The sequence below is a fragment of the Narcine bancroftii genome, chromosome 8 (genome assembly GCF_036971445.1).
Source record: "Narcine bancroftii isolate sNarBan1 chromosome 8, sNarBan1.hap1, whole genome shotgun sequence".
Taxonomy (NCBI): Eukaryota; Metazoa; Chordata; class Chondrichthyes; order Torpediniformes; family Narcinidae; genus Narcine; species Narcine bancroftii.
The window spans coordinates 100,687,273-100,710,862 of NC_091476.1; the positions used below are offsets into that span (position 1 = coordinate 100,687,273).

General features: G+C 38.5%; 1 protein-coding gene across 1 annotated transcript in view; it reads left to right on the forward strand.

The window, feature by feature from the left end:
- The first annotated feature begins 2,996 nt into the window (after nt 1-2,996).
- The window catches only part of LOC138741068 (CXADR-like membrane protein), a 106,054-nt gene continuing 85,460 nt past the window's right edge, over nt 2,997-23,590 (forward strand). Inside the window, exon 1 of the mRNA XM_069894580.1 lies at nt 2,997-3,414. Within this exon, the coding sequence (XP_069750681.1) occupies nt 3,378-3,414 (37 nt within the window). The 5' untranslated portion in view covers nt 2,997-3,377. The remainder of the gene's footprint in view (nt 3,415-23,590) is intronic.

A 23,590-nucleotide genomic window follows, 5' to 3' on the forward strand; every position in this document is an offset into this window, starting at 1 on the left:
TCTATTGCTGCTGGGTTTAGGGGTTCTCAGGGCTCATAACATTACAACCCCCCTATATTGAAACACAAAAACTGCAGACACTGAAATGTTGAACAACGTGTAGCATGCTGGAGGACTTCAGTGGGTCAGTCAGCGTCCATGGGCCAGAAACCTTCATCAAAACTATAGTGGGAAGGGGAGATATATTAACTAATCAATATCAATATATCAATCACTTTCTCTGACATTCCATATATCCACCTGTTATGAGCCCAGAGGACCCCAAAACCCAGCAGCAATAGATATTCACCAAGACAAATGGTTACTTAAATAAAACTTGCTTTTAATTATCTTTAAACATGAAAATGGAATCAAACTTTAACTTATTACTATTAACTTACTTAACCTAACTAAACCCCCTTCTAATTTTAAGTGCACATGTATGTAATGTGTGTATAAGTTCAGAAAAGTTCTTTGGTTCACAGTCCAATCTCACTTCTCATTCCTCCAATTTCACTGGTTGCAGGCAATTCTTATACTGTGCACAGAATTTAACATTTATAAAGTTCACAAGGGCTTGGTGCTTGAAAGGTAAATGGTTGCTGCTCAAAAAGGTTCTTATCAGTTTTCAGAGAGAAATTGGTTATTCCAGAACACCCACAACTGATTCCCTTTTAATTAGCCACTTCAGTGGCTTGTTGATGAGACATGCCCCTTCAGGGTTCTCCAGATGATAGCCTCTTTCTTTCAGGTCACCACAGTGTTCCTTTTTGTTTCACTTATTCCAAGTGAAACATTAGACAGCCAGTTCTCTCCTCTTGCATGAACCACAAGGGATTTGACTAGGCCATCTTACAAAATGGGCTTTCCATAAGCTTGCCAGCTTGTCCTGATCCAGTCCCAGCTGCTGTTGCTGGCTCTAACACTGTACAAGATCTCTCTCTCTCTCTCTCTCTCTGAGAGAAAGCCTGTTTGACTCTCTCTGCTTGCAAAACCACATGATCCTCTTAGAACAACAAGTTTTCTTCCAGACAATCTTCAGCTCCAGCATGATCTTTCATTTGTTGCCTTTTGTAAACAACAATCCATTAGTGAAGTCACTTGAGCACTCTCCAAAGCTTTTGCAAAAGCTCTGAGGCCCCGATATGTTTAGCATGGGGGGAGAGCTCCAGTATTTTAAATAAGTTCTGCTTTAAAGTGTTTGTATGTGACCTACTCTAAAAAACCTTTTCCAAATTATCTCCCAAAAATATATCTATATACCCTGTCACACACCAATATCTATTTAAGAAAGGTGACCCTCGGGTTACTTTTAAATATTTTCCCTCTCACCTTAAACCTATGCCTTCTAGTTTTAGATTCCCCTATCCTGGGAAAAAAAGCAATAAATATCTACCTTATCAATCTCCCCATCATGATTTTATAAACTGCTTTAATGTTCCCCTCAGCTACCAATCCTCCAGGATGAAATGACCAGCCTATCTAACCTCTAATCTTTCTGCACCTTTTCGATCTTAATGATATCTTTCTTATAGATGAATGAGCAATATTGTGCACAATATTCTCCAGTATGAACTCATCAATGTTTTGCACAGTTGTAACATGTAGTGGGAATTGCAAAGGCATGAATATGATCTATTCTCCATTAATCAATTAAGATGATGTTTTCCTGATTCCCAATCCTGCATTAAACCATTAAAATAAGTGAAAGTGCAAGATCATTATTTTTTTTCCAGGATCAGTCCTTTATTAATGAACTAATTTTGTGTTTCCATCCGATTTTAGCCCTTATTTGAAAATAATGTCCAAACTTGAAAATATATTTGGTCAAAATTCATAACATAAAAATAAGTTTTAATGCCAAAAGTTTTATTTTTGCTTGGCATTGCACGCAGATAAAAATTTAATAACATTTCCAAAATGGACTCTGACTTGTTGCCTGCATTCACAGTCACAAAATGACCAGCCTGTCCAGTTAGGGTTCAACTCAGTCCAATGCTCAAAGCCACTCACTGTCTGTGGTTGCTGTCATTTGGACTCTGTACCTGAGAAATGACTTGTGAAGAAGATTAAGCCAGGAAATTCAGGCAGTTTACCCTGAAACCTTATCCTTAGGACACACTGGCAACTTTAAAGAGCTTGCCACTGTCAATGACTGGTTATGGAACATCAACTTGAATTTAAGTGTGATGCCACAGGAATGTTTTAAAACTTTATCTATGTCCAAGTTTACACCATAACTCCTTTCATTCTATCTCCCAAATCTCTCCAAAATTTTGGATCTACTGTCAATATCAAAACTTAACAGATGGTTAATCTCTGAATCCAGTTTGTATCTGTGAGATTGGAGCTGTGTTTGTCCTGATAGCAACACAACCATGAACGATTGTTGATAAACGGTAGAATACCACAGCACAAAAAGGCCATTGGTCCTACTACATGTACTAGTTCTTCAAAAGAGTTCTTCCAGTCATCTTACTCTTGGTTGTGCAAACACATATTGTCAAAGCATTTTCAGGAAGAAAAGATATATTTAGAAATGCTTTCATTCTTCAACATTGTAAATTTTGGGGGAAAAATAAACAACTCAATGGAGAAATCAGGTATTAACATCACAAAATAAAATAGAAATTGAGAAGTTCAAAATCAATGTCTGTGTGTCTACTGTTTGTTTTTTTTTAATTTTTTTTTAATTAACCAGGAGCCAGTTAGAGCAAGTTTTGCTTTGCTGTGAAAGATCTGTTGGGAAATATTCTGTTACTTCCCAGCATTGAATCAGGTAGGAAAGGCATTGGTTTTATTAACTATTAGTTGAGAAAACTGATGGGATCTAGTTTAGATTCAAACACTAAAGAGGGTAGGATTCCTTTTGTTTAAATCACAGTATGTGTCTTTTGATTGTTGAAACAAAACTTGCATGAAGGAACAGAGCCACTCACAAGTGAGCAATAAGTCACTCGAAGAATTGTTAGCTTGGTCAGCAACAACATTCTGCACTTTATGCAGACTTTTGGTTGGACTTGCTCTGTGCATTTTTCAGACAGGAAAACGTGCGTAATGTCAGTTGGGGCAGTCACTGTTCTCTCCATTCACCCGTTCAAGCCAATCAATCAGCCTTCAACTCAACGGACCTGTCATATGAAGTCTCAGAAAAGACGGTTTGAGCACAGTCCTCATCTGGGCATCTGGAATAAAGGGGATGGGTTGACAAAGGGATATATTTGAATGAGGTGCCTTTTGAAGATCTAAATTTTCCGCAGTGCCATTGCCTCTCCCGATGTTTTAATGTGCTCAGGTCTGTCCCAGCATTCCAGTCCCAAAAATCAAGGAGGCGGAGAAAAGCAGTACGAAGTTTCCTCGTCAAGTTTTGGATTAAATGTCGAATTTGTGAAGCCAGCATGACTTTGTCCTCTCTTACACTAGCGCTGATGGTCGGTAAGTGGCTCGGATTGTCATTTGATTTTCGTTCCGTCTTTCAAATTTAAATGAGAAGTTACATTGGTCAAAATTCATAACATGGTTTTTGGATCGTTTTCTGTCTGGGTTCCGTCAGTGTGTGGGTGAGGCTGCGATGAAGACTTTGGGACGGTCAGTAAATTGGGGAAAGGAACAGAGCCACTCACGAGTGGTAAAAGGAAAATCCTCAGCAGTTTTAGTCCTTTGCGTTTTGTTTTCGATTATAAGTTTATCCTTTTATAGTTTAAGCGTTTTAACATTAGCAAAACGTTCTGTTGCAACATCGACAATGTTGCCACATCTAATTAAATTAGGTGATGCTGCTGTGTATGTTGTTGCCCTTTTATTTCTTTTTCAGGTTAAAAACTTTTTTAATGCAATTTCCGAAGTAAAAACCAGCATTGTTTCCAAAAGATGTAACTCGACCCATATTGGAAACAGATGTGGGTCTTTACATTAACAGTTTCCAGACCAAATGCTTCTTTTAAAAAAAATAGCAGACTGGGTTAATGAAGGGGTGGGTGGAGTTGATCAAAAAGGAAGAATGTTGAAAAAGAAGATTTAATATTGTTTTGAGTTTCTGTTCAGGGTCGTTTATTGATAGCGTGGCCCCAGTAACCCCGCAGTCGTGACGCATCTGGAGAGAGCCTGAGCTATTGACCTGGAGCGTAAGCCTGTCGCTGCTGGGTGTGAGCCACTTGAGCGGCGCATTGCAGCCCCAGTGAGCGACTCTGACCCCGCGTGCTGTCCTCACGCCTTCCTCTGGGACTGAGAGACTACAGAGCAAATGAGCCACGCAGGGAACAGAGACTTTTAGTTCTATTTTTTTTTGTCATTCGGGGTACTTGAAATAAAACAGCATTAAAACCAGAATGCTCAGAAGGCATAAATCTGCTTTTAATGGATAATATTATTTCTGTTTATATCATCATTAGAAAAAAAAATCTCAAATTGGTTTTGCTGTGGTTTACCGTTAATGTATCAAGCAAAGTTCAACTCCGTGCATTTGTTTCTTTCAATTCCAAAGTGTTTTAAAAATATTTACAATTATTATCTCATTGTGTGTTTTTGGAATGTTGCATTCAATAATTGGATCCACTAACTTCGGATCCACAAAATCAATGCAAACCGTGCCCTTTTGTTAGCTTAACATCAAAACCAAACTGGACTTTAACCGCAATTTCAGGAACATTGTCCCAAAGTTTCTTCAGCCAGGATGTGGAAAAAGACGGAATTTCAGAAAGCAATACGAGGTAAAAAAAAAAAATAGGTCAAGGAAAAAGGTTTTGAACATGACCAAATAGGTCTTCAGAGAGATGATTCTAGCATGCAGCAATGTAACAGTTGAAGATATTCGCATACATCCAATGCATATTAGGCCAGAATCAGAAAATAAGTTCTGAAACAAAGGGCTAGTAACAAGCTGGAGAACTATTGAGGACCATAGAGAGTTTGAAATCAGTAAATTATTCACATTAACAAAGAATGCACAAGGACAATCAATGATACAAGTTTGCAATTTTATTAAGTGGCTTTAGCTCCATTTTGACCCAATAAAATGAATGTTACATTGATTTTCTTTTGAATAAATGATTACTTACAAAGAAATATGGCAGAGTTTTAATGAGATAGATTCCCATTTTTATTTTCAATTTATTAAAATGTACAAGTACAAATAAATTAGAGTATATTCCCATGTTTCTAACTGAGTAACGATTGTTAAATTCTTATATATAAATAGCATTTCTCAAACCGATGTCTAATGGATAAATTGTTGTTTTCTGTGTAGGATAGATACTTGCTTTGTAAACTTTCCCATATTTTTAAATAATTAGGCAATCAATTTCCTCATCGATCCAGACCGAGTCCATCAGATTGACACATATGATTACAATCGTATACTGTGAGAAATGGAGAATGTGCTTAAGCGGGATTTGTGTCTGCTCTATTTTATCCACCTGTGACTTTGGCTTTCCTGCTTGAAGTTCAATTCTTTGCAGTCTTGTAACACTTCTTACAGCAACATTTGCAATCCACTTATTAGCCTTTGCCTTTAACATGTTCTGGAAAACTTTCTCTTTGAATTGTTTTGGTCCATGTGTGCAGAATATTCTGACAGTTTTCAAGTGTAAACTGTTCATGGATGTTGACAAGTGACAATGAAAGAACAGTTGATTTCCCATTTTAAACTGGTGTGTATTATTGGGATGAATTTGCTAATATATCCACCCTTGAAAAAAATAAGGTTGTGATAGTCTTCGTTTGGGGAAATGTTCATGAAGAATCTGTGAGCTGCTGCAGTGAATTCTGCAAATGATATATGTAAATTTTCTCTAGTTGGAGTCGATCATTATGTCACACCATCACGTGGGTGAATGTCCTTTCCAATTCCCAGATCAAGCCCAGCTGGTGCCCAGGTTTTTCTGAAAGCAGACATGAACTGCTTGATTAGAAATATACAAATTTTCTAAGTATTTCCAAGGCTGATACAGGTTCCAGTATAAATTTACTTCAATAAAATTTAAGAGAATAATACTCCATTAATAGACAATAGGTGCAGAGTAGGCCACTCAGCCCTTCAAGCCAGCACCGCCATTCACTGTGACCATGGCTGATCATCCACAATCAGTACCCCATTCCTGCCTTCTCCCCATATTCCTTGACTTCACTATCTTTAAGAGCTCTATCAAACTCATTTTTGAAAGCAACTAGAGAATTGGCATCCTCTGCCTTCTGAGGCGGAGCATTCCACACATCCACAACTCTTTGGATGAAAATGTTTTTTCTCATCTCCATTCTAAATGGACTACCTTTATTCTTAAACTAGGGCCTCTGGTTCTGGGCTACCCCAACATCAGGAATATGTTTCCTGTCTCTAGAGTGCCAAATCCCTTAATAATCTTATGTTTCGTTACGAACCCAGAGGACCCCAAAACCCAGCAGCAATAGTTATTCACCAAGACAAAAGTTGCTTTTATTTATCTTTAAACGTGAAAACAGAATCACACTTTAACTAATCACTATTGACTTAACTAACATAACTTAACCCCCTTCTAATTCTAAGTGCACATGTATGTAATGAGTGTGTGAGTTCAGAAAAGTTCTTGATTCACAGTCCAATCTCACTTCTCATTCATCCAAGTTTACTAGTTGCAGGTAATTTTAATTTTGTGCACAGAATTTAATATTTATAAAGTTCACCAGGCATTGATGCTTGAAAGGTAAATGTTTACCACTCAGGAAAGTTCTTGTCGGTTATCAGAGAAAGATTTGTTGTTCCAGGATACTGACAACGGATTCCTTTTTAATCAGCCACTTCAGTGTCTTGCTCAGGGTTCTCCAGATGATAACCTCTTTCTTTCAGGTCACCATAGAGTTCCTTCTTGTTTTTCTTATTTCAAGTGAAACATTAGACAACCAGTCCTCTCCTCTTGCATGAACCAGAAGGGCTTTGACCAGACTGAACTAAGAACTCACAATCTGTCTTCCAAATGGGGTTTTCCACAAGCTTTCCAGCTTGTCCTGTTCCAGTCCCAGTTGCTGCTGCTGACTGTATCATTGAAGAACTTATCTCTGTCTGTCTCTCTCTCTTTGACACAGAAAGTCTGTTTGACTCTCTCTACTTGCAAAACCACATGACCCTCCTAGAACAGCAAGTTCCCTTCCAGACCATCTGCGGCTCCAACAAGTTATTTCATCTGTTGCCTTTTTGTAAACAACAATCCATTAGTGAAGTTTCTTGGGCACTCTCCAAAGCTTTTGTAAAGGCTCTGGGGTTGACATGTCTAGCATGAGCAGAGCTCCAGTATTTTAAATAAGATCTGTCTTAGTGTTTGTATGTGACCTACTCTTTAAAAAAAACCTGCCCCAATTTATCTCCCAAAGACCTATCTATATACTGTCACAGTTTCAATCAGATCCCCTCTCGTCCTTCTAAATTCCAGTCACTCCAATCTTTCAACATATGACAGTCCCGCCATCCCAGGAATTAAATTTCATTAATTCATAAATTCTTCAAAACAATTTTCAACAGAGAAATAAAGTAGTCAGAAAATATCAATTTGGAAACAAATACATATGAAATGATCTTAATTTGATTCTAAATGAAAATGGTGTAAATATGAAATAAGCTAGAAATTACTGGAAACCCTCAACAGGTCAGGCAGTGTCTGATAACACAGCCTCCACTAATTGTTTCCAGCATTTCTGCTTTTATTTCTTGAGACACTCCTGAATGAAAGTTCTGCATCATTAGCCTAATTTGGTTTACTGTCAGATACATGTATGGGAGGGGTATGAAGGGAGATGTTCTGGGTGCAGGTCAATGGGACTAGGCAGAATAATAGTTTGGCATACACTAGAAGGGCTGAATGGCCTGTTTCTGCGCTGTACAGTTCAATGGTTCTCTGATTCTAAAGTCAACAGAATCTGATTACACTTCTTAAAGGGTTTGTTCAGATTATTGAAGTCAAGGCTCTCGTAGAGTTATGAATAAAAATGAGTGTGAGCTCTTTCAAACATCCCACTGGAATTACAGCTTCTGTCCATAAACTTCTATGGACTATCTAAATGCAAAATGCTAATTACATCTTTAAATATACTGCACTGCTGTGACTTGTGTATTCAATTCTTCAACCAACCAAGAATTCCTGCTCCCCCAGATAATTTGGTTATCTGTTAGAGATATTTCAAATTATATGCATATTTGGTAGAAATAAATTATTCCCCTTCAAAATCTGAAGGATATTGTATGATAGGGATTGGCAAAAGAACCAAATGTAACATCAGGAAAGGCTTATAAATCCTTGTGGGGGTGTGGAGGAAGGGTGAGGAGATGATCAAGAAGGATAGGCCATTGTTATTATTATTTGGGTAGATTCCTGGAGGAGTATAGAATGAACCTTATCTGGGACTTAAAGTATTGCATTACAAGACCTTTGAGTAGGGTAGATCATAATGGGTTCCTCTATTGCAGTAATTTAACTCTCCCTCTTTCCCTCTCCAAACAAATGAGGGAAGGAGATTTAGATTCAAAGAATGCTTGCGCATTCTGAAGATGAAGATCATTTACCTTTGGATAGTTGTTAGGGAACATTTGTTTGGTGCAATCAATTACGGTGTAAACCTGGAATCTTAAAAATTTAAATCATAAAACAACTGAAATGCTCTGCCAGCAATGCTGGCCATATTACATTGATGGAGGCAAGTTAGGGTTTAAATGAATAATATGGGCTGCTTTGTGTTTGCTTTCCCAGTAGGTTGAATGTGTGCAAGAATTCAGCTAAGCGATAATTAGCATGTCTGACTTCTTGGCCTGGAGCCAACCTGATGTTTCATTGGTATTTTGAAGAGTATTAAGTGCACAGCTTGAAATTATGATTTGCCTCTTTCAAAATATTTAACCAAGAAGTTGATTACCCCCAAAAAATTCATCCACATCTTAGCTCACATATATAGCTCAGTCAAGGACATGTCAAAGTTGCAGCTCTGGGGGGTGGAGGGGGGGAGCAGAAATGCTTGGTTGGTTGAAGAATTGAATACACAAGTCATAGCAGTGTAATTAGAATTTTGCATTTAGATAGTCCATAGAAGTTTATGGACAGAAGCTATAATTCCAGTGGGATGTTTGAAAGAGCTCATACTAATTTTTATTCATAACTCTACGAGAGCCTTGACTTCAATAATCTGAACAAACCCTTCAAGAAGTGTCATCAGCTTCTGTTGACTTTAGAATCAGAGAACCATTGAACTGTACAGCGCAGAAACAGGCCATTCAGCCCTTCTAGTGTATGCCAAACTATTATTCTGCCTAGTCCCATTGACCTGCACCCAGAACATTTCCCTTCATACCCCTCCCATACATGTTTCTGTCCAAATTTTTCTTAAATGTGAAAGTTGAGTCTTCATTGACCAATTCAGCTGACAGCTTGTTCCACACTCCCACCACTCTCTGCTTGAAGAAGTTTCCCCTAATAAACTTTCCCCTTTCACCCTTAACCCTTGTCCTCTATTTTTTATTTAACCTGACCTCAGTGGAAAAAGCCTGCTTGGATTTATTGCAGTAATACCCATCATAATTTTGAATACCTCTATCAAATATCCTGTTATTCTTCTACACTCCAGAGAATTAAGTCCAAGCCTATTTAAACTTTTCCTATAACTCAGTTCTTCATATCCTGACAACATCCTTGTAAATCTCCTCTGCAGGGAGAAAAATGTTGTTTTTCTTTCTCTTGTTAAACCTTTCTCTGTTTTTATTAATCTTCTATATACATCTTATTCACATAGATCACCTGTGAATCTACTCCACCAAGTAAGACATTGGTTGCATCTGTACATTGTACTTGTGTATGTGACCATAAACTTCAAACTTCACCCACTCTTTACCAGAACCATCATTTGTGACACTTAGTCTCTACTCGATCATAGACATTCTCATACTTCTCTTCACACTTCCCATTTTTGCTGCCTAACCTGCTGAGTAATTGAAAACAACAACTTATCTTTTTATGTTATTTTCCAAAATCTATAGTTTTTACCTTTTAGTTTTTCAAGGAAGTGTTCCACCTCTAACCACCCCTTCTTCCTTCTAGATCTTTTATCAATTATTGTAGAACTGCATCTTTTAGTTAATTACCTCACTAGTATGTCACCTTTGTTGACCTCACCAAAGCCTTCGACACCGTGAGCAGGAAAGGGCTTTGGCAAATACTAGAGCGCATCGGATGTCCCCCAAAGTTCCTCAACATGATTATCCAACTGCACGAAAACCAGCAAGGTCGGGTCAGATACAGCAATGAGCTCTCTGAACCCTTCTCCATTAACAATGGCGTGAAGCAAGGCTGTGTTCTCGCACCAACCCTCTTTTCAATCTTCTTCAGCATGATGCTGAACCAAGCCATGAAAGACCCCAACAATGAAGACGCTGTTTACATCTGGTACCGCACGGATGGCAGTCTCTTCAATCTGAGGCGCCTGCAAGCTCACACCAAGACACAAGAGAAACTTGTCCGTGAACTACTCTTTGCAGATGATGCCGCTTTAGTTGCCCATTCAGAGCCAGCTCTTCAGCGCTTGACGTCCTGCTTTGCGGAAACTGCCAAAATGTTTGGCCTGGAAGTCAGCCTGAAGAAAACTGAGGTCCTCCATCAGCCAGCTCCCCACCATGACTACCAGCCCCCCCACATCTCCATCGGGCACACAAAACTCAAAACGGTCAACCAGTTTACCTATCTCGGCTGCACCATTTCATCAGATGCAAGGATCGACAATGAGATAGACAACAGACTCGCCAAGGCAAATAGCGCCTTTGGAAGACTACACAAAAGAGTCTGGAAAAACAACCAACTGAAAAACCTCACAAAGATAAGCGTATACAGAGCCGTTGTCATACGCACACTCCTGTTCGGCTCCGAATCATGGGTCCTCTACCGGCACCACCTACGGCTCCTAGAACGCTTCCACCAGCGTTGTCTCCGCTCCATCCTCAACATCCATTGGAGCGCTCACACCCCTAACGTCGAGGTACTCGAGATGGCAGAGGTCGACAGCATCGAGTCCACGCTGCTGAAGATCCAGCTGCGCTGGATGGGGCACGTCTCCAGAATGGAGGACCATCGCCTTCCCAAGATCGTATTATATGGCGAGCTCTCCACTGGCCACCGTGACAGAGGTGCACCAAAGAAAAGGTACAAGGACTGCCTAAAGAAATCTCTTGGTGCCTGCCACATTGACCACCGCCAATGGGCTGATAACGCCTCAAACCGTGCATCTTGGCGCCTCACAGTTTGGCGGGCAGCAGCCTCCTTTGAAGAAGACCGCAGAGCCCACCTCACTGACAAAAGGCAAAGGAGGAAAAACCCAACACCCAACCCCAACCAACCAATTTTCCCTTGCAACCGCTGCAATCGTGTCTGCCTGTCCCGCATCGGACTGGTCAGCCACAACGAGCCTGCAGCTGACGTGGACTTTTTACCCCCTCCATAAATCTTCGTCCGCGAAGCCAAGCCAAAGAAATGTCATTGTTTTTTTTTCATTCTTTTTCTGCTTTGGGTATAAGAGACATTGAGAGGTACTGAAAAAGATGTAAATAAAATTACACAAAGCAGAATTTTAAAAACTATTAAAGAACTCCCTTTACCTTGAAACTCTCAAGTACCAACTCTTCATCTGGAACTTTGCTCCAAGCAATGTCAGATATCCCTCTTCTGTGGAAACATTTTGATAAACTTCCTGTGTACCCTTCTTGCTTTTTCTGAACTGTGATTTATAGAGATGTCCTCCTCCATCAGTTGAGGCCCAACCAATGGTTTATGTTTATGAGGGGTGGTTGCAAAGCCACAAGGTGATAGGTGGAGAAGGGAGAGTGGGGACAGCAGTGATCAAGGGGAGAAAGTTCTCTCCTCTCTGTGATCACTGCTGTCTTCTCCCTCCCTTCTCCACCTATCACCTCCTGCCAATGCGACCACCCCTCCCCCTGCTACTCTTTTGTTCGGACACCTGCTGACATTTTTCCATACCTGATGAAGGGATCAAGCCCTAAAACATCGGTTATGATTTTTACCTTTGCTATATAAAGGACACTGCTTGATCTCTTGAGTTTCTCCAACTTTGTGTTGTTACTTGGGTAAGCATAGAGTCAGCTTCACATAGTGTCACCTGCTTTAAAGACTGCCTATGAAAGTTCATTTAAATCATATCACTGGCACTTAATTTCCATTTGTGTGACTTGTGCCTTGTCATGTGTACACCAATAGGTCAGGCACAGCCATCTTCATTTTTTAATTTGTTTTAAATTTGGTGATACAACATGATAACAGGTCTTTCCAGCCCATGAGCCTACACTGACCAAATACATCCATGTGGCCTATTAACCTACTAACCCTGTATGTCTTTGGAATGTGAGAGAAAACTGGAGCGCCTGGTGGAAACCTATGCAGACACAGTTAGAACATACAAACTCCCTCAGACAATGCTTGATTTGAAACGAGTTCGCTGGTGTTGTAATAGCATTGTGCTAACTGCTACACTAACCAAGCAGGATTTCTTTATCATGTCGCATGCTTTGTATCTTGTCAGGCATCAGACCTATCAACCATTCCATGGCTCATTGTTAAAGAAATATTAAATGAATTGCAATGGGAAATTTGTGGAATACAATGTTTATAAGCTGACATATGACCAAGGAATAAATTTAACCTCCATAACCTTGTATTTCATTTTGATACCTGACACAAATTAAGCCATCATTGAGAATTTTGAGCAGAATGAGACCAAAACAGAGAAGAGACAAAAATTTAATTACATCTTCCTCGCAACTAATATTTAATTATCTCAGTGAATTTTTCATTTGTAAGTACAAAGTCAATTAAAATTCAGTTTAAATACTCAGAAGGTTGTTTATTGGTGCTTGTGTCCTGACTTGCCCATTCACTTCAATTTATAACTAAAAAATGTTATGATACGAAAATATAGTTGTAAAGGTTAAAAAAAACAATAATCAGTACATCTTTTCAATTGATACTTTGACTTGCTGAGTTACTATCTGGCAGGCAGCTGTTTAGTGGATCATGTTTAATTTTTCCTTGCATAAATAAATCTGTACATCTGACTTTTTATACACTGAGTGAAGTAAGAAAAACTATTTCTGTTTGTAGTGCTCATTGTTTTTAAAGCATTTGTGATCAATCCAATGATTTTGCACTTCATCCATTGCATTTTCTAACTCAAGTGAATTATTTCCCACTATTGTGGCAAAGATTTGGTTCAAAACTTTGGGTACAGTCATTTAGTGGTTGTGATACTGCATTAAGCAAGCTCTTTTTGGAAAGTAAATGAATTGTACTTGCTTGATCTCGTGGACTTGAGACTTGAGTATCACACCAATGAGTTTGCTGGTGAGCTTTCCTGTGAAATAGTCAAACAAGTCACTCAGGGCAACTGAGGTTGGGCAATAAATGTTAGCATTGTCAATGGTGGCCTCATCCCAAAATTAAATGCTTTTTGGTTTATGTATTCTTTATTCTTTCAATTTATTAATTTATCAGATTTATTACCTTTTATGAGGCAAGTTTAGAGATGGGACTTGGGTTGCAATGATCAACAAGTTAAAAATGCTTTACCAAAAGAATATTTTAAAGCATTAATGTACCTCAGCTAGCCACTTTGGCTAAATCAGTGGCAATAAACCAAAAGTACCCTTGAATTATTTTACCACAAACCAATATTGCAGCTATTTCCATTTGGTACACAGTATACTTGGAGATAAAAATAATGAAACAGGATATGTGAAATGTAGACAGCATTGGGGGATTCTGATGCATTGAAACTACATTCTGATTTTAAAATTTTAAACAGATAGATGAAGTTCAAATATTTGTTTCAATACCATCAAAAACCCAAAGCAACTTTTTATTTCTATATTACATCCACTAGAAATCAGATGACAAAGGGAAAACTCAGCACTTGAAATTCCCACTGATCTGAGGCCAGAGAGATGGATAAAGACGTCACCAGTTCTTTGATGTGGTTTTCTAAAGTCATATAGAAGTTGCACAGCGAATCTTCTTCTGGAATGTTGAAACCATTTTTAACATAATTGTTCCATCACTGCTGCATTAATGGTTCAACTAGAATATGGATTACTTACATTTTTCAAAATTTGAATAAGATATAAAAGCAGAGAGACTATGCTAAAATTTCATGAATCACTGGTTAAGCCTGAGCTGATGGGAAAGTATTAATCTGGGAATCACAATTCAGAAAACCATATATAGATACATAGGAAGAGGTTGTTTTAATGCTGTAAAGCTCCATTATTTTTTTTTTGTTCATGTGAGCCTGTTGAAAGCAAACTTATTTTACTACATAATGATGAAAGCCAAGGATATAAAGAAATGTATTGGTTGGAGAATCACTTTGGGTCACTCTGTGAAATGACATGTTACTCTCAATTTGATCAAAGTCAAAGGAAATTAAAGACAGTAAAGATTTGTATATCAGTTGAATCAATACCAACCTTTTCATGGAGTTTCTCCGAAGTCAAATGATCTCCACTCAGAGAATCTTGCCATTTGTAGAGTCACAGATTCTGCAGTTACCCATAAAACTTGCAAATTGGTTGAGAGCTATGTTGATGCCTGGCATTGATACCTGGATAGGTAAAAGTTAGAGAAAGAGAAAAAAGATTACATTAATTTATATGGTGCCTTTGATATTCCTTTACGGTTGTCTCAAGTGCCAATGAATTATTTCAGAAATGTATAATCAAGGGTTCAATTATGGAAGTCAATTTGTGAAAATAAACTCTCACAGGCGATAATTATCATACAAATTGATTGTAAGTGACAAAGACAGAACACGATGAAATAGCCTATTTGGAGATAGAAATAGATAAATTACTTTTATGGAAAGCCTCTCCCGGACTTGTTTCAGACTTCCCACATCTGTAGTATTTCAATTTTACTTTTGGTGCTATTGGTTAAAGGGTAGAATATCAAGAATAATTTTCATATATTTTGTTGGTTCCACTGGTACTTTTAACACAGGAAAGAAGATATGCACCAATACTGCTTGAGTCCAAATGCCAAGAATATGGAGTTGGATTTTATCATTGAAGTGAAGTTCTATTTAAAGGGCAAGAGTGCTATCAATTAAACTTAAGTTGACATTGCATGTTTACAAATTTATGTTATTTAAACATTTGTGGAGAACTGATGGATTTTGGATTATTGTCTACATTTTGTACATTAGAGAAAGGTGTATGGTTTCTCGTGGCCAATTGTAACTTTTGAGAATTCATCATGAATTCCTTAGCTGAATCATCTTCAGCTATTTCATCTGATGTTCCTTCTACCAAATGGTCAGAAGTGGGAATGCTCATTGATGATTACATGACGTTCAATTGGATTTGCAACTCCTCAGCAAATCAACCAGTCCTTGCTTGTATTCAACAAGATTCAGACATGGGCTAGTAAATGGCAAGTGACATTCCTAATCCAAAAGTACCAAACAGTGATCTCCAACTTTACTTCCAGCACTGAGTCCTCACCATCAACATCCTGGAAACCACCATTGATCAAGATCTCAATTGGACTATAGTCTCTGCCACTCCAAGGGCAGAGCAAAGTTTGGATATGCTGAGGATGCATAACTCATCTCATGACAACCTGAAGGTTTTCCATCTTCAACAAAACAGAAGTCAGAATGTGATAGAATACTCTTCACCTGCCTGGTTGTGGGCTCCAACAACTCTCAAGAAGCTAAACACAATCCAGCACAAGCCAACTCTTTTGATTACTTCCCTATCCACCTCACCTTCTCCCATCATTGCACATGCAGGCTTCACCAACTGCAAAATAATTGCAGTAATTCTCCAGGTATCTCATAGCACCCGCAAACTTGACAGCATGAAAGTCAAGAACCAGGTATACACAAATACCACAACCAGCAGAATCTCCTTCAAGGCATGCACCACCCTGACTTGGAAATTCACTGCCATTTCTTCTTTGTGGCTAGCTTCAAATCCTGAAATCACTTCTCATTGGCTCTTGTGGTTACATTCATCAGATCATCTGCTGCTGTTGAAGAAGGTGTCTTGTTAACACCTTCTCATGGGCAATTAGGGATGGTCAATAAATGCTGGTTTCCTCTCACCCTTCAAAATATAGCGGGCAGCACGGTTAGCACGGCAGTTAGTGTTACACTGTTACAGTGCCAGTGACTGGGCTTCGAATCTGGCACTGTCTGTAAGAAGGTTGTATCTATGTGATACATGTGTCTATGTGAATTTCATCTAGGTACTCTGGTTTCCTCTCACCCTTCAAAACATACTGGGGTTGTAGGTCAATTGGGTATAATTGGGTGGCACAGACTTGTGGGCCAAAATGGCCTTTTACCATGCTGTATATCTTAAGTATTTAACAGAAATGACAAGAACCTCTAAAATGAATAAATTTTCAAAAATTATTCCTTGTAGTTCTGTATAGAACTTTAAACCAGTTTTCCCATGAGTGATAACTTTTGTCTTCATTTTTTTGAATCTGTTGTGATTCCAATTTGTGGTCATTATCTTTCTTACCTTAAACTCCTTTAGTACTGGCTGAGCTGAACTATAGTACTCTGAGGGTTGAACTGTGTGTATATATATATTAAAAAAAAATTATACCAATTAATGTTGGGGAAGGTTGCACACAAACTTTAAATAATTTTCTAGATCCTGACAGGTCAAAGATTGATTTGAATGAAGTTTTTTAAATATTAAGGAGGAATGACAGCTTAAATATCTGCTAGTTTTGTTTTTGGGGTGCGTGAATGATCCAAAAAATTGTCCCCAACCATTTAGGAGTTAAATTGGGAAATAATTTGACTCCAAAATATGGTACAGTTTCTGCAACATGTTTGAGGTGTTTATCTTAAATTTAATTGATAGTTTTTGTTTTGTTTGCAGAATTACTAAGAAATAGGAGCAAATACAGATGTCTGGTGATAGGTCATGGACCTGCCAAGATTTCATCATATGAGAAAAATACATATGATGTACTAACCAATCAGCTTTTCCTTCTATTTTCCAAAAGAATGCTGTAAAGCCCCATTAATTTGCTCTCCAGCTGTTTGGAAACACTAGTGGTTTGGTATCTGGCTCACTATGGCCTCAGTTTCTGAATTCCCCTTAAACAACAACATTCACCATAAAACCATCAAAATAAATGGAAATTGCCAGTGTGTTTGTGTATTAACTGGAATAACATCCAGTGCTCTGGAAAATCTGAAAGTCCTGAGTGTGCTGGATTTTTACTGTAGCTCAAAATATTTGGCCATTAAATGTGAACCTTCCATTTAAAAAATTGGGATGTGGGATGAAACCAGGGCACCCATGTGCAGTGAACTGGGAGAGTGCTGTATTAATGACTGGCTCCACTCCTGTTTACCCATATATAACCCTGGTTTCCCTGAAGCCTACTAGTGAACCCTACCCATTGTTAAAACCTAATAAAAGTGTTTGTTCTCCCTCCAGTCATGTGAGAGCTTTTATCTATGCTACACCAGTGTAACAGGGAGGACATGAAAACTCAGTACAGACAGCACCAGAGGTGAGAATCACCTCTCGATCACTGGAAATGCCAACAACTGTAAAAGGGTGTTGCCCTTTTAAAATAAGAAGGCTGTAATAAAAATGTGGGGGTATTGCATTATCCTTTCTGAAAACATTGCAGAATACTTTTCACCTTCTCTGAAGTTTGGGTTGTAGAGAGCAAAGAAATGTTGAAACAATCTGTGAAGAGAAAGAAATGCTCCAGTAGAAGAGGGGGGGAAAAACATGCAAATGAGCTATTTAATGCTGAACGAAGTTAAACCATAATTCTTGTTCAACTGCATTTATTCAATTAGAAACACATTTCTATACTTAGTGACCCCTTAAATATTAATGGAGACTGTCTTGAAGTTATAGATATGGTGGTTAGCATTCCAGAAATATTATGCATAAAAACAACAAATCATGGAAAGGATAGAGAAAAAAAACTTCAAAGATATGTGACACCATTATTAATGTAGAAAGTGGGTGGAAAGCCAAATAAAAGAAGATACAGATCAACTGAGTAAATAAGGTTCATATTGCCAATGTCCTTGCTGTTTCATGCGCGAAGATATTAACTGACTCTCAAAATCCTTCCAGTAATCAGTGAATATTGTGGCATGATTATTAACTTTACCCCAGTTTCATTCCTTATCCCTCTTGATTTCAGTAGATACTGAAACAGCTGTTTACATCTGTATAGTATGATACACCAGTTACCAACAGCTGTCCCGGAAATTATATATATGTCCATCTGTGGTCACCCAATGTTCTTTGATGTGTGAGTCAGAGATACAGTTAGTGAGAAGGAACAGGCAGATCGGCAAATCTTCCATTCACTGGCCCACTTATAATGATCATCTCAGGGTGAGATCAACTAACTCAGCAGGGAGATGACTACTGTGGTCATGACTCCCATTACTCAGTACAACTACCCATTGCATATTTGCCACTGTCAAATCAAGAGAGCTCTGAAAGCATTTTATTTATATGATTGATGTTAGAGAAACTTGGAGGACAATCCTCATTATTTATTAGACAAGCTGGGTGATTGCACTATCTTCCTGTTTTCTTAGGAGAAATCGATTTAAAAGGAGGAGGCTAACAGGCTTCAGATTTATTTAGGATAAGAGGACTTGGGTATCTTCTGTACCTAGGGAACATTTACAATCATGACCATTAATTTAAAAACCTATTTTCGGGTTCACAGTGTAAAGATAAGGGGTGAAGTATTTAGATCCTAGATAAGGTGAAACCTCTTCGCAGAGAGTTGTGAACTTTGTGGTCCACCTACCATAGAAAATTGTTGAGGCCAGTTTGTTAGATACATTTAAAAAGGAAATGGATCTAGCCCATGTGGCTAGAGGGGATCTTGAAGAATGGAGAGAAAGCAGGAATAGGCAAATAAGGTTGGATGATCAGCCATGATCATATTGAATGGTGATGCAGGGTCAAAAGGCTGAAAGACCTACTTTTGTACCTATATTCTAGGATTCTACAAAAACAACTAATCATTGTTAGAAATTTGCTAGTCCCAACCTAGCAGACTTTCCAGTCTATTGGATGTTATTCCCACCATGAAAACACACTTCCATTTCACTCTTTGCTTAGATATTAAAGTTCAAAAGGAATGTTGGAACAGAATCAGGTGAATGTATGAGGTATTGTATTCAGTGTTGCAAGTCAAACAAGGGTGGACTGACACAGTAGAGGACAGGGCCCAGGATTCTTGTCAAACAGAGAGGCCAATGAATGCAGATGCATAGTTCCATGAAAGTGACGATTCAGATAGACAGGGTGGTGAAGAAGGTGTTTTGCTCACTTGGACAGAGTATTGAGTACAAAAATTGGGACTTTCTGATGTACCTATACAAGGTGATGGTTCTGGTCACCCAGCTAGAGGAAGGATATCAATAAGTTGGAAGGAGTGCAGAGGAGATTCATCAGGATGTTGCTGGGATTGGAGTGTGAGTTATTGGGAGACGTCAGATAGGCTGAATCTTTATTCCCTGGAGTGTGGAAGACTGCAGGGTATCCTTATCGAAGTTTTTGAGAACTTTGGAGGCACCGATAGAGTGAATGCTCACTGTGTATTTCCCAAGATACATGATTCTAAAACTAGAGGGCATAGGTTTAAGGTGAGAGGGAAGAGATTTTAGAGAGGCGGAAGAGCTACTTTTCCCACTCTATGCTTGAATAACTCCTGTTTAACTCTAACAGGTCCTACTGTTACGAGCCCAGAGATCCCTGAAACCCAGCAGCAATAGATATTCACCAAGTAAAATGGTTACTTAAACAAAAGTTGCTTTAATTATCTTTAAACATGAAAACAGGATCACACTTTAACTAACCTAACTTAACCCCCTTCTAATTCTAAGCGCACGTGTATGTAATGTGTGTGTATGTGAGTTCGGAAAAGTTCTTTGGTTCACATCCAATCTCACTTCTCATTCCTCCATATTCATGGGTTGCAGGCAATTCTTATACTGTGCACAGAATTTAACATTTATAAAGTTCACCAGGCTTTGGTGCTTGAAAGGTAAATGCTTGTCGGTTTTCAGAGAGAGATTTGTTGTTCCAGGACACCTACAACTGATACCTTTTTAATCAGCCACTTCAACGTCTTGCCGAAAAACTTGCCCCCTCAGGGTTCTCCGGATGATAACCTCTTTCTTTCAAGTCACCACAGAGTTCCTTTTTGTTTCACTTATTTAAAGTGAAACATTAGACAACCAGTCCTCTCCTCTTGCATGAACCAGAAGGGCTTTGACCAGGCTGAACTAAGAACTCACAATCCGTCTTCAAAATGGAGTTTTCCACAAGCTTTCCAGCTTGTCCTGTTCCTGTCCCAGTTGCTGCTGCTGACTGTAACACTGTAGAACTGATCTCTGTCTCTGTCTGTCTGATTCTCTCTCTCTCACACAGAGAAAGCCTGTTTGACTCTCTCTGCTTGCAAAATCACATGACTCTCCTAGAACAGCAACTTCCATTCCAGACAGAATGTGGCTCCGACAAGTTCTTTCATCTGTTGCCTTTTTGTAAACAACAATCCATTAGTGTAGTCTCTTGGGCACTCTCCAAAGATTCTGCAAAGGTTCTGTGGCCGATATATCTAGCATTAGCATAGCTCCAGTCATTTAAATATGATCTGTTTTAAAGTGCTTGCATGTGACCTACACTAAAAACCCTGCCCCAATTTATCTCCTGAAAACATATCTATAATCTGTCATGCTATCAAGAAATGACCACTTCAAGTTGCCAAGGCAGAGGCTCTTTCTTGGGCACTCTACCAATTTCATTCACATTGCTGAACTTTGCTTTTGCATCTTGTGGCTCTGGCTATTTCCTAACCCAGCACTCCACCTTATCATTCATAGAATTATTCCAAAAAAATCCCTGCATAATGCAAATCTTTGGAGACTTGTTGCAATTGGTCTCTGACAATTATTATCCATGAGAAGTGAGAATGGTGTGAGCAGAGGAAAATTATGCCCAAAGGTTATTGTATAAATGGTTCAGATGTTTTTAAGAATGCCAGATTTGAACAGATGGTGGCTGGAAGCTGGCCACAAATGGACCCAATTAGGTCTTACTAATTTCTTTTTGGTGTACATGCATCAAGTTGAATGATTGCAATGGTATAAAATGAAATGTTTTTGGCTGCATGCCAACTTTCTGCATTAATTACTCCCAATTTAGCCATGACTCCTATATTTCTATTCCTCTTACAATGGACCTCATTTCCTTTATGAGATTAGCATTTTATACTTCTTCACACACACTCACTTGATAAACACAGCTGTCATCCCATTCAGGTATTAATTTGTCTTACTAATTGCTAATATTTTGGTAATACATTTCAAAGTCATCCTCAAAATCTTGAATGACCTGCCATCTCATCATCACAAATCTGGTTGCTGGAGAATGTATTGACTGTGGGCACATTTCTTTTGGTCTCACTGAGATCAGACTTTGTTTTTGTATCCTTAGTTGGTAGAATCTGTGGTTATAATGGTGTAGTGGCATCTTACAACAGAGAACAAGACCATTTGATTGCTGAGTTTTTGCTAAAACAAAAACAAATTTCTCTCTCTCTCATATATTTTCTTCTGCTTCAAATATCTAACTTGTTACCCTAAAAATGAAACTGTCATTTGTCTCTCATGGTGGTAAATGATTATCCTATCAATGGAAGTAAATAATCTATCAACAAAATCAATCAATAAAAGCATGAAAACATTAGTGCCACTTGGTGTTTCAGCATTTGCATCTGGGAATCCTGGGCAACAGTTAAATTTGTTTTAGTAACTATAAGAGGATAATGTGATTCCAAATATATCCTTGAGAGTCACACCTAATGTCTGAAGACTGGTGGGAAAATTCCATAAATGATGCTACAGTCTTGTCCCTTCACTCCAACCTGACTCACCTGGAGAAGGCCAATGCTCATTGACTTTAGCTTGGTGTTTAATACCCCCATTGATGTGATTTACCGGGACCATTGTCTGAAGAGGTTAAGCAAAATCATTGGGGATCCCTTCCACCCAACTCAGAGCACCTTTTAGCTGCTCCCATGAAGAGAGAGACAGCACCATCTTGCTGAGGAACAACTTCTTCTCACAGGGATTGCGAGTGCTGAATGACCAAAAGAAATGCTCCCACGAAACATCCAAGACTTTCATATACATGAAACATTTTCTATTTGTGTAGATGAACATTCATCCTGTATATGTTTCTATCTGTATGTGTGTTATGTCTGCTTGTGTGTCTCCATGTTTTGCACCGAGGACTGAAAGAATGTTGTTTTGTCGGGTTGTTATGGTTTCATGAGAGTACAATAAACTTGATTTGATAAATTCTTGTTTCTTTGCAGGTTTTTACTCTATCAAGTCCAAAAGGCTGGCTGGAGTAAAACACAAAAGTCTGCAGACACTGTGATTGAAGTGAAACCCAATGCTGGAGGAACTGAGCAGGTACAACAGTGTACTTTATACAGCAAAGATAAAGATACATAACCAAGGTATGATGAAGTGCTCAAGCCAGAAACATTGGTTATGTTTTTTTTTTGCCATATGAAGTGCACTGTTTGACCTGCTGAGTTTCTCCAGCATTTGTGTTTTTACCATAAGGATAGTTTGGGAACATTTGTCCATTTGATCTTGGTTTGCACCTGACTGATGGATCATGATCATATATCTATATAATTTCCTCCCTTGCAAAACATAACTTTACTCTCTTGTTCCAACTTACTGTTTTATGCAATCTTTTTAATTAAGCCTTGTGACAATTTGTAATGAAGCACTTTATCTGAACGGATTATTAATACTTTTGTGCATTTTCTCCTTCATTTCATATAGAGTCACAATGGGGGTTGGATGATGGTGGGGAAAATGGAAGATTCTCATCATTCTATTTCTGAAACAAACATCTTTTACTTCTGTTTATATTAGTAATTTATTTTGAACAGTTTGTCCAAATTTGAAATAATCTGTTTCAAATGATCAGGTATTCTTCTCAAAATTGACTTGTCTGTTGAAATCTCTTTTGGCCATTTCTCTTTGGATTAATGTCTTATTTTCAAATAAGCAAAACGAGCCAGATTACTTGATAAACTGTTGAACCACACCTTTAATAGCTGACACTATTCTGGCTCGCCCATACCACTTTCAAATCGTCCTGTCCATCTTCATAGCGTCGAGTTTATTACAGCATTCAGATTCTGCATGGCCCCATGCCCAGCTCAACATCAGCTCCATATGATGCAACTTCATTTCTTTCCAGTTTTATCTCCCTTTCATTTAGCCAATATTGTAGCTGCCAGTGCGTGCTAATAATTCCAAGCTACATGCTACATTGCTTTGGGTGACATTCAAGATTATGGAGAGTAGAATAAGGAAGGCCTTCCAGATATACATCGGAGTCATCGAGTCAAGGGAAATTAAGGGCCTACAAAAGGATTTTAGTAGCAAATGAACTCCAATAGAATGGAGTAGGGCAGTATTAAGCAGATAGAAATAGGTGCTCTTTGTGATAGAATAGAAATGTAATTTCGACAGTCATGTTCGTTAAGCTTCATATAGT